The 12462-nt window shown below is 42.6% G+C and overlaps 1 protein-coding gene across 1 annotated transcript in view; it reads right to left on the reverse strand.

The window, feature by feature from the left end:
* Positions 1-12462, reverse strand: part of col14a1b (collagen, type XIV, alpha 1b) — a 137018-nt gene that overhangs the window by 72044 nt on the left and 52512 nt on the right. The window contains exons 7-11 of the mRNA XM_013915650.1: positions 4193-4351; positions 3951-4070; positions 1336-1500; positions 376-537; positions 3-37 (exon numbers count right to left, since the gene is read on the reverse strand). Coding sequence (XP_013771104.1) covers positions 3-37; positions 376-537; positions 1336-1500; positions 3951-4070; positions 4193-4351 — 641 coding nt within the window. The remainder of the gene's footprint in view (positions 1-2; positions 38-375; positions 538-1335; positions 1501-3950; positions 4071-4192; positions 4352-12462) is intronic.

A 12462-nucleotide genomic window follows, 5' to 3' on the forward strand; every position in this document is an offset into this window, starting at 1 on the left:
GCCACGACGGCTGGCGGCGGGGCAGGCTCCGCCCCCCCTGCAGATAATAAAGAAAGCAGAGATTTTTCTTCTATTACGTGTGAAACTCGGGTCAGACCAGCCTGCGAGAGCTGAAATGATCCTGTTGTGTGTGCAAAGTGACTCTGAAAGTAATAAACTGCAACATCTCTGCTGCTATCTGAAGCCACATCTGTGTTTATGCGGCACAACGTTGTGGGCATTTCATTACAAAGATAACAAGGCTGCAATATATTTGGTGGGGAAGTGGTCTTGTTATTTTTATAACCAACAGCATCAACAAAGCAACAGCGATGCAAACAGCAGCATCTTCGCGGTATCATCTCTGACTCTGCTGATTCCTGCTGCTCTTCAGACCTTTGATCTTCTTGTCGAGCTGCTCCACGCGGTCGCAAACGGTCTTGGTGAGACCTTCCACGATGTCGCTCATCACGCTGAAGTCTGCCACGTTGTAAACGTGAGTTTCCTCTGGAGGTGAGGCAATCGCCTTCAGCTCATTCTCATCAGCATTTTTCACACCTGGAGGGAGAGGAGAGAGAAAACCGAGTGATCCGACTGTCAGCAACGGTGACATGAAAGGTGTTGGAAATAAGTTTTCCATGATGCAACCAGAACATGAATATATACACAGGACTTCATCTACAACAGCAAAACTATTCGCCAGGCTGTGACATGCGCTGTCTGCAACAGGGTTTCTTATTCCATCTCTAAACTTTCCCCCAGCGGAAACTACAAGCTAAAGCTGAAGGCTGACAAGAGCAACAGACTGAGTCCAAAGGTAGCATAGCATCAGGGGTAGTCCGAAATGAAATGCATTAAAAATATTTATAAGACAAGAAGCATCAGCATGAATCTAAGATGCTGCCTGCTGTTCTTGCCTCGTGAATATCTGCAAATATCATTAACCTGTTAGCAGTCGGACGTACCGCCCACGGTACATTGGATGGTTTAGGGGACTAATTGTAAATTTGTAGGACTGCTAAGGGGTTAAAGGTCTTTTATTCAATTTTTGTCAGTTAATTAATAGCCTGCTATTTCAGCACAAACACAGAACGGCGGAAATGTTGAAATTAAGCTGTGACTGTGCTGAAGAAGAAAACAGAGTTCAGCCTAGAAAACTCCAAAGGAAAAACTGTGAATCTTTAAAGACATCAGCTGGTTTATATGAAGGAGAGCTCAGTGAACCAAAGGAGCTGCACCATTTCAACACATACAGACAGATGTATCATTGTGCTCTATGTTTGCTATCAACCAGCTGCACATGTAGCAGAGCAACAGCCGAGCCCATGGTGTGTGGAGCATTTAGTGCTGTCATACCAATGGCAAACAGTTCTATCCCAGCATCCTTCAGGCTCTGCGCTGGGGGTATGACATCATCCTGGGACTTCCCATCCGTGATGAGGATTCCTATCTTGGGAACACCGGGTCTGGAGCCTGACTCGGGCTTGAAGCTGTTCTCCAGGACGAAGGTCAGAGCCAGACCTGGTCAGATTCAAACAAAGATAAAGTGAAAACATGAAGATGCTGAAATAAAAATAAGAAGAGGAGCCATTTGATCTGGAATCATCGCAGCCTCAGCCGTCTGCGATTTGTTTAAATACTCGAAAGTCTGGACTTAGACATTGAGTGCTGAAGAAATTTTGCTTCATTTATCAAATATTTTTTGATAACCAGATATTTTTTTCACACATTGAAATCTGAAGCAATATTCAAACATAAATATCTCAAAAACTATTAAACCAGGATCTGTAATTTGGGAACAAAAGTACTGGCTAGTTGAAACATAAAAAAAAGACCCAAAGTCCCAAATTTGGGCACAAACCAGTAAAAAAACAACAAAAACCTTGTAAATGTCACTTAGTGATATATAGCTGAATTTCACAGATTCGTGTAGAAAACATGAACATTTTAGTCACAACAATGAAGAAAATGTTGTTTTCATTCAGCTTTCCTGCTGCGTGGAGCAAAGCTGACGAGTCAAAAACATTAAATGTAGGAAAACCATAAAAACATGGTTTATTTTTACTATAACATACTTCTGCATACATATTAAATCTATCATGAGTTGGATAAAGTGCGGGAGATTCGAGCCGTTTATCGTCTGCACTTTTAAAGCAACAGTTACGTCCTGGCTGACAGTTTGAGTGTACTTAAAGTTTCCCACTGAGGTGTAGCGAGGACAGATAAATGCCTCTGAGCCGAGACGTAGCCTCAAGAGTTGCAATCAAAGACTTGAAAATGATTGTTATAGAGCGCCTTATTAGCTCAACAAGGTTTTTGTCTAATGAGCTTGATAACATAATGAGCAGCTGAGTTCAGCTGTGTCCATTAACGACATTACAGACGTCTTCTTCAACTTCTAACAGACTGTTAAAGTCCTGCTGCTCCCTCGAGCGACAGATCAGTTTCATTAGCAACACAAGAAGTTCAATTACATTTTATTTAAAGAGGGTCAAATTACAACAGCCTGTCTCAAGGTGATCCATACTTCACGGTAAAGACCCTGCAATGATTCCCTATCAACAAAAACAAAACCACGAGGAGGGTCGGGGAGGGTGGACGTCTGTGATAAATCCCTGGGGAGAAACGGTTTTTCTTTTTCGATCCTGTTTGTACTCTCCAATCAGAATCACAGATAAAGTGAAGGCTTCACAGTGAGCTATCAGGACGCCTTCAGACTATATTACAATTTCAGTCTACAAGTGTCAGATCAGTTGTAGATTTTTAGGCCCAAACTGAGACTGAATGTTCCTATTTGTGAATATTCTGTCAGATAAAACAAAGCTGTCATAATTCTTTGGTTTTTTTTAATTTAAGAGCAAAACAATAGTATTTACAACGTGACCGGAGGGCAGCCACACATGAAACCTTCCAGAGATTTCTAGGGTCAAACTCATAATTTAGAAATGTAACTGCACATCATCTGGATGGTGATGGAAATGCATCAGTCTTTGCTCACAACTCCACAACTAAAGTTTGTGCACGAGGAAGACGCCCACTCAAGTCCAGTCAGTTTGCATTTAGTGATATTGACTGTTTTGTGATGTTCACTAAGCCCGAGCAGGTCATCTCCATCCAATCCTGGCTCCTCCTGCCCGTGTGGCGCAGTAACACATGGGCGAGATGCTGAACCCTGAGTCAGCCTGTGTGGACGTACACGTGCTTAGGTATCGATAAAGTACCGTATGTTTTAATATGCCTGATGTTCACGAATCTTGGCCTTTCATTGATATAACCAATAAAATCTGCTCTGGGACTGAAAGTTTACCTCAGGCAGCTTTTGGACAGCTACTAGAAACTCAGCTTAATGCTGATTATTCTTTCGTTTTGAATCTTGCGGACAGCCGGGACCCTCTGCTTCATTAGTGATGCTTTCCACGTGGATTCATTTTTGTTTAATTCAGTTTTTGGATTCTTTAATTTTCTGTTTTCCCCTCTTCCCAGAACAACACGAAACAAATGAAAGTGCCTGTTGGTAGAGGTGATGGTTGTTTAGTCCAAGAACATCCTGATGAATTCCAGGATGAAGTCATACTTCTATGAAATGTTTCTGCTGGTTTAAGTAACAAACACAAAAAGACTCATTTTATAACTATTATTCAAATAACAGCATGTGCTGCATTCCTGCTTTACCAATCTTGTCCTGAATATCGGTGAATGTCTTTATTTCCTTCTACTGTCCGTTAAAAGTGATGCTGAGACTTTAGAAAGCTAGCCGACCTTCTGATTCACACTCAGCTCTTATCAGCCGAAGGCGGCAAGGTCACCAACACTTGAAGACTAATCCAAAATGAGCTCCCCTCAGTTTAATAAGCTCGGGCAAAAGGACGGGCTTTGGTCCAAGTGCACCTCTGAGCATTATCTGTTCACTCTGATGGGGAGAGCAGACCATAATAACCAGTGGGAGGCTGGGGTTTCACTTGGCTTCGCACCTGTCAGTGTGTTTCCTCCTTTATACGGAAGATTCTTCACAGCATCGATTACAGACTCTTTAGTGGTGTGAGCGTTCAGATGCCACTCGATCCTGGGGTCTCCACTGTACTGAGCCAGACCTGCGTGCAAAAGTAAGAGTGGAATTTAAACTACAATTAGGTAGTAATATTTAACAGTAACTTAATAACAGATTCCAGTCTGGCTCAGACTTTATCCTCCAAAGTGACTGAAATCTTCTCACCAATCCTAGTTTTGTCAATCTCCACTGAAAACGCCTTGACCAGGTTCTCCAGGAAGGTCCTGACCAGCCTGAAGTTGATCCGCCCGATACTCCAGGAACCGTCTACCAGGATCACGATGTCGGCTATGGCTGGAGTCTTACACATAAATCCCGCTTCAGCTTAAAATCACAAGAAGAAAACAGGAATTTAGAAAAGATTTTGAAAACAGGAAAACTCTGGACTTTGAAAAGCTAAATCAGCAGAGGAAGGTTTCCCGCCATGATGGCGGACCACAAAAACATTTATCCTTCTGCCTAACATGTGACTGAGACTATAAACAGGATCCCAAACTTCCACGGCAGCCTACAGCACATACGTGATAAATCTGCACTGGTAAAAGTAGGACAGTTTGATGTGCAGCTTCTGTCCCAAAGTATTACAAAGTGTTTCATTAATTCTAATTCAGTCCAACACAGTATAATTAAACCCTAGAGGAGCGAGGCGCTTCGTTTTAGCAGATGAAAAATAACAGCCCCCTCTGTTGTTTGTCTCAACAGTTTACTGGGTGATAAAACAGACCTGACTCTAATGAGGAAACAGCAGTTCATTTACAAAAGCCAGTGCAGCACACAGTGAGCCAAAGGCCAAGCAAATTAGGAAACAGACATATTTCTGTCCACCAATTATCTTTCACACGGAGCTGAGGAAAGCCGAGTTTGGGTCTCGATGGGAAATACTGCAATCGTTAAGGGTGCTGGGTTTGAATTCAAGAAGCCTCCAAACTGCTTCAAACCGGAGTTGAATATGGCACCTAAAACTCCCAGCAGATCCACTGGAAGAGGGTCGCTATACTGGGGAGTTTCCCAGTGGGAACATGTGTAGCTTCATCACCTCTCTGCAGCCCCTCATCCTCTGTTTGCTTTCAGCACCCGCTCCTTTAAAGTCAACTTTCTACTGATTGGCTGTCGGTCACAAAGCATTTGAACAGCAGGTGGGTGTGGCTTCTATGCCTGAGATGATGTAATAAGGATGTCCCCTTTCACTGACAGAATCAAGATCCAAGTTTGTTTCACACTTTTTCTTTAAAACTTTGTTTTCCATCCAGTGGCTGATGTTCAAAGAAAATCAGAGTATATAACTTTTGAAATTTAAGTGCTTCTTTTAATGATAACATTGCACTTCACAAAAATCCCATGCTAAATGTGAATGAAGACATCCCATCATGTTACAGTTCATGAGTAGTGTTACTGTGGGTTAGCAACTGCTGTAAGATTAACTGCAGCTACTATTTACATGATGCATTCATACACTTACAGCAGGTTTCTATATTTTATTGGACAGTCAACAATATATTATAAGAAGATGATAACTGTCCAGTGTAAGAAAAAATAAACACGATGCACAGAAGAAAGGCTGTGAGGGACTTCAGAGACTGTTAGCTCCTCTTTATTTCCATATCCCTGCACTGCAGTTTTAACAGGCGTGTGCTCATGTACAGATAGAAACTGCCTCGAGCTCACCCTGGCCAGCACTGATCAATACCAGGTAAACGAACAGGTGACTGCACCTGCATCTTAATGCCAACACACCCCTAAACCAACCGTCAATGCAGCGTGAACGAAGCAAGTAGATGAATCCAAATGTCTGCCCCACGGCGATGAATACCACGCCCACCAGCTAGCTTGCTATTAGCTGCCGCTAACATCTCTGCATACACGTTTAACAGCAAGATATTTCACCATCAACTGTAAGTGGAATTATTACAAATTGGAAGAATTCAGGAAAAACAGCAGCTACAAACAAGCAGATCATTTAAAGCAACAGAGGAAGGTGTTTAAAAGTCTCCAAACACCATCTGGCATTGATATCAGCTGAATCACTGTGCACCAGGAGCTTCATGGCACGGGTCTCCTGTAGGTGTAATGTGTAGGTGCATTATAGTGCATTTCCCATGATTTGATGTTTTGAGGATAGTGCTGGAGATCTGTGTCTAAAGCATCAGTGAAAAAACTCTTAAAAAGGTTTTCAGCTGGGTTGAGATGAGGTGACTGTGACGCTCCAAGCATACGATTCACATTCGTCTCATCAGGCTGTTCACCGAGCTCGGTGTGCTCTGGATGGAGGAGGCCACTGTCATCAGGACACAAGTGCCTCTGCTCAGAGAAGCTTTCTATTAATTAACAGTGAGCCTTTCATCAAAGTGGAGAAAGCACCATGCCCTCACATCATAAGAGGCCACCAGGTGACATCAGTGTAAGGGTCAGAGGTTCAGGTTTTCCCTTTAATTGAAACCAGGCTACAGATGGCCGCATGGTGCTGTGTTAAACTTTGATTTTGTGTTTCCATGTTTTAGCATTAGGAGAAATACGGAGTGTCATCCAAAAAGATTAAATGCAAAAGCATCCTTTGCCTCTGGGACACAGAGGCTCTCCCTTCTACGTTTAAAAGCTTAATTAAAAATACTGACATGCCCCTTGTGTCATTCTGAATGTGTACTGTGACGGGGGTCGCTCACGGTGGCTTCATCACATGTAATTACCACCATCTGTGCCGCTCTGTGGAATGGCCTCTTTATATTTGCTCAGTTTTGTGGTGCATTTATTAAATGTTTTAGACTCAAAGGTTCAAGCACCATAAATCCACCCTGCGCTACCTGCCCGGCACCAACTGGCAGAAAAAGTTACAAATGGCTCAAGGATATTCACTGATGAGTGGCTTTTAATTTCTTCCTACTAGCAACAGGATTCAAGCAGACGTAAAACCCATCAGGAACCCTGGAGGGTCATTCGGGGAGGATCTCCAAGGTTTAAAATGTGGGAACAAATGAAGCAAGCAGGGACCAGAGACAGGGTCATACTTGCCCAGCATGTTTTCCTTGAACAAATAAAGCTTATCAGTACACACTGACATACAAAAGCGCAGCCATGATGCATACCGATTATAAAAACAGAGCCTCGATGCTTCGCCCTAACAGTGGATTAAGTAGAATAACCATTTTACTCCCAGGAAGAAACACGAGCATTGATTTCAAGCATGAGCACAAATCTGACACATAGTTGGCTCAGTGCTGCTGCGTCTCTATACGTGAGATCTAACGTGTGTCGCTGATGCCCGTGGCACCCAATTACTTATCCTGCAGATGTAAAGGAGAATATTTCTTTCGGGTTATAACATGTCTCAAGAGGTGTATCGTTAAGTGTGTTTGGAGGAGGGCAAGGGCATTCTTCAGCAGTCATTTCATTCATCGCTGACAGGAACTAACTAAGGTATCACTTCTTACAAGTCTCTACAGTGTAGGAATTTAAGCCTCCTCCTCGGTCTTCCAGCCGAGTCTCGGAGCCGCTGTTCAGCGTGACTTCAGATGAAAGCAGTGACACATAAAACACACAATTACTCCGCGGCTCTGGGGAGACGAGCTGTGAGCCTGGCATCAGGTTTGTGTGGTGAGACAGAAACTGAAAGTCGTTTTTGGGTTGCTGTCTGCAACACACAAACATCTGAAAGTTGTGTCTGTATCAATGTGCTGTAGTCTTCTGGTCCAAACTATCATTTTGGAGGCTTAAAGACTTTTGACCTGTTTGTTTTTGCTTTTGATTTAGACAAATAAAAGCAGCTGGAGGAAAGCCTTACTTCAGATGGACGAAGCAGAAACTGAACACAGTGAATCCTCTCTTTGGTCCAGTTTTACTGCACCAAACGCTTTTGTACAAGCTGCTGTGATGCACATGGTCTCGCTTCATGTTGGTGTTGTGGCCACAAGTTTTACAGTGATGCCGAGCGATTCATCCGTCATGCCTAAGGACCGGTTCACGACACATTTTAATGCACTGGGTAAGAAAGATTAGTCAGTGTGCAGAGTTGCTGTGGTGAAGCAGCCAAACCACCATCTCTTCCTGAATAAACAAAGCTTCCTGACATGAACCGCAGCCTCTGACAAACCTCAGGGTCACACTGCAGCATCCAACTTCTTCATTTTTCAAAAGTCATCAGCTGTTGTTGTCCAATACGTGTGTCAAGTGCTGAAAGCGGTGCATGTGTGAGCACTGACGGCGACATCATTAACACGATTTGAGACAGAGGCTCAGGTTGCATCAGCTTCCTGTTCGTTTCTTTGAAGTCTCCCATTGTTTCTGATTCATGTTGAACTGAAGTGAAAGAGCAAATTGTTTCTGAGTCTAGATCGGTTCAAGTCACTAATAAAAGGACAAAAACTTAATCATATCATATTCAGCCAACAACAGTTTGACAAATGAAGAACCTTCAGCAGTCTTGGGCTGACCTGAGAAGACTTTTTATAAAGTGCTGTTTTTACTCTATAACACAAAGTAAATAAAGAGATATTTTGATGAACTATTTTGGTGTTATTTTTAGTTTGCCAGATTTGGCATTAAATGAAACGATACAGCTTGAAAAGACCGAACTAAACACAGAATCGTCTAAAGATGAAGGATTTGAACAGAATTAAAGATGGAAGAGGCGGATTCTTCTTAGTCAGCACAGGAAAGGAAACAGAAGGGCAAAGCAGTGCTTGGGGGCAGCAGGTGAAAGAACTACCTCTCTTTTAATAGCACGTCTGGGAAAAGACTAGTGCCTGGACAGATGGCAGAAAGAGGACAAAAGACAAAGAAGAAGAAGAACTGGGAAAAAAGTGGCAGACGCGTATTAAAGGATGAAAGTACACAAGTGAGTCTGCTGCGAATACCAATGCTGTGTTTTTCTCTGCTTGATTTCCTAATGCCCCCCTTGGCATTTGTTTTCTTTTATTTCTTATTCTCTGTGAGTGCGCTGCACTGATTCTCCTCCAGCACTAATCATCAGCACTGCTCTGTTTTATTATGCTGTAATTGCAATGCACATCTATATTTTCACTTAATAACTACTGTGCACACACTAATCACACGAGAAGCAACAAACAGGATAAAAGCAAACTGGATAATGTGAGAATACAAAAAAAAAAAAAATGGAGGTAAAGAGACACGCAGAGAGAAAAGAGGGCGGGGCCAACACACTGAGCAATGAGTGTAACAACACAAGCGACTGACGTTTGTTATCACACAAAGGAAACACTGTTTGGTTTCACAGCACAAACTGCAAAGGAAGCACACAGACCGTTATCGTCACAGCTCCATTGAAGCGGACTGACACCTGTTTTTACTACAGCAGCAAAAATGAAGAATATCATTGTTTTTGGGCATTTTGCAAAAACTGTAACATTAATGACTTCGTTAGAGGCCATCCTGTGTCTGTGACGGTGTTTTTGTCCATTCTGTTTACCTCTATGATCCATATTTGTTTAGCTTCCATGTGCTTTCGAGTTTCATCCTGTGCATTTCTGGTTCTTTGGTACTTGTTTATTTGGTCGTGTCCTGCTCGTCGTGGTCTCTGTCGCTCAGTCTCCGTTTTGTGTTTCCTGTTTTATTTTAGTAGTGCATTGCTTTGCTTCCCCTTATGTGTTGATTTGTTCCTCCTGTGTTCTCACCTGCTGCCCTCGTTCAAGTCCTCACTCTGCTCGTGGTTGTGTCGTCCCTGTTTGCTGTGTGCTTCCTTTTGTGCCATGTTTCCCTCGTAATGTTCTGGTTGTTAATTATTAGTTGTTTGTAGCTTATAGCTCCCAGTTTGTAGTTTTAGAGTTTCATGTTTCGTGTTTTTTAGTTAATCCCTTTGTGTTTGAGTGCGACCTCTGCCTGCCACACAGTGGTACCTGCCACAGGCTCACATGAGCAGCCACTAAGTACAAATGAAGGAAAGGGTCTTAGAAACCTTTCGTTTTCTAAAGATGTGTCTATAATTTGGTGTTTTCATATACATGTGCAATAATAATGTGAATAAAGCCACGTTTGAGATCGATGTCATATAGAAATGTTACTAAAACAATGAACTTTTATTTTGAAATGTAAAACTAAAGCTCGTTTTAACTTTGTTTAAAGGCAAAGAAACAAAAAAAGTAAACACTGGTTGAAAAAGCACAAAGCTAACAAAAGTCAACAATGGAGGGAGGAGAAAAGAGCAAAGGTCAAAGGTCAACCCAGTGTGACACCAACCGGGATGAAAAAGAGCAAACAGAAGAAACATGAGGAAGTCTCCTCACAGGAACAGTCTGCGCAGAGCATCAGTTTTCTATATCTTTAATAATCCTGAGATACAACTTTGATTGTTTCTGCACAGAAAGTTGCAGTTTTATATGTTTTGATCATATTGTAACTGAAATGTTGTCTGCTGTTCACACTTTGCCTCAGAACAGAGCCGAGCGTCAGCCCGAAGACGAGCGCAGCTGACTGACAGTCAGCTGGGATCCGGTACTGAGACTGAGACTGGCTCATCTGCTGGGATTTTACTCATATAACCAAGTTTTGTATGTTACCATGAGACTGTTTGCATCAAGGAATTAGTTCATCCCTGATTATGATGATGATGCATTATTAAAATAAAGGAACTGGGTTGCTCGTCCACTGCAAAGCAAACTACAAACATGTCTCTAAATACATGTAATGAGTCAGCATTTCACACCTGTGGGAGCAAAGATTCGGTTTTAAACCGATTCTGTAATTAAGCATTTTTTTCTTTCACTGTCACAATCCAGCTGTGAGCCAGCTGTGTCTCTGTAGCTGTTTACTTCCTGATATAATCATTGAACAAAGTTGTCATGAATTAGGAGAGAAGAGTGAGTTTCAGTCATTAACAAAGACTGTTGGGTTTTCTTGGTATTTAAATAAAAATAAATAGACAGCATGCTTCACCTGTCCTGCAGCTCACTGTGCTGCAGCGTATAGATAACGTTTGAGAAGGAGGGCAAGAAGAGCGGCAAACAGACACTAGCCAAAAACAAAAAAAGCTTCATTGATGGTTTCTTCAACCACATCATAAAAAGACCTTTAAGTGTTTCAGGTCGAGAAGTCAAAGCGTCGCAGGTCTGCAGCACACCTGAGACAGGAAGTGTCGAGACCGGCGAACAGAGGACATGACCCGAGTCAGCTCAGTGTAAACAATATTATAATGAGTCTGTTTCTCTTTACTGATATTACATATTCATGAGTGAAAGCAGGGCCCACAGCTGGGTCCAAGCTCAGCCTGATACCATGTCCACAACAAGGCAGCGTAACTGTCAGGTTACAGGTTCAGTTACATTCACTGTGTAATGAATGAGTCACGGTTCATGTTTCCCTTCCATTATGTTTACACAGTGTGTGTGTGGCTGCTGCTCGCATGGATTTAGACAAGACAGCAGAGCTGCAGCAGAGAGACTGCATGAAGATTTGAAAGAATAAAGTCTCATGTTTCAATCAGAGAGCCACACTGACAACAGAGCAGGATGCTGCAACGAAGCCCAGACATCCAGCCCGTCTCAGGAAGCACCCAAAACTCCTTATCACACCGAGTCCATGAGCCCACAGCCACCGACTGTTTGATGAAGCTTATCTGAAGCGCATGTGCAACATTTTTGGCTTTAAAATACAGCATGTCTGTGATTCTTTAGCAGTGTGAAGCTTATTTAGGTGGAGAAGTAGCAAAGCAAGTCCAGCACTTAGCAAGACGCCCGAGGCAAGAAGCAGAAGAGCTGCGTTGCCAATATCTGCTGTGTCAAAGGTGAGCTAGCCCACCTGAACGCTTTCTCTGATGGGTTTGTCTACAGTAGAGCTAACCTACGTGCCGGGAAGTCAAAGGTCAACGTTAACTTCCGGGCAAAGTCAATTTCAACACACTGAGGAAAAGCTCGTGAGAGAAACTCAGCGTTCAGCTCCTGCAGATTCCACATGGTCATCTGCCTGGAAAGTTCAGCAGGTACAACAGTAAACGTGGTTTTCACAAAACGTCTGTGCCTTCCTGTTTCCCATCATCTGGATCATCATAGTCACCTGGAAACAATGATGCAGTATCTACCTACTTATGTAACAAAAACTGTTTACTTAGAAAAGACCAGGTGCTCTGCAGATTGTTAAAGAGTCGCTGAGAAATAACGAGACTGTGGAAAAGCGCCTCGTCCACTTTCTGTCGGGGACATTAAAGCGGAGCAGGTTGTTAGCATGCAGCCCAGTAATGTCACAAAATCACAGAGTGATTGTTAACTACTTAATTTCATTTATTCATTAATATTCACACTTTAAATATCCAGAACTTTTTCCACTTCACATAATTATCTTTGAATTATGGAATATTACAGATAAGTTATCTCTCGAAAGAAAAGCCAAAGCGGATATTTAACCTGCATTACTCCTAATGACCAGCAGGGGGACCTCCATTAGTTACAAACACGACTTCTAGTGGCACCGAAGTCAACAGGAAAACAGGCTTA

The sequence above is a fragment of the Pundamilia nyererei genome, unplaced genomic scaffold (genome assembly GCF_000239375.1).
Source record: "Pundamilia nyererei isolate P.nyererei 1_Seehausen unplaced genomic scaffold, PunNye1.0 scaffold00340, whole genome shotgun sequence".
Classification (NCBI taxonomy): domain Eukaryota; kingdom Metazoa; phylum Chordata; class Actinopteri; order Cichliformes; family Cichlidae; genus Pundamilia; species Pundamilia nyererei.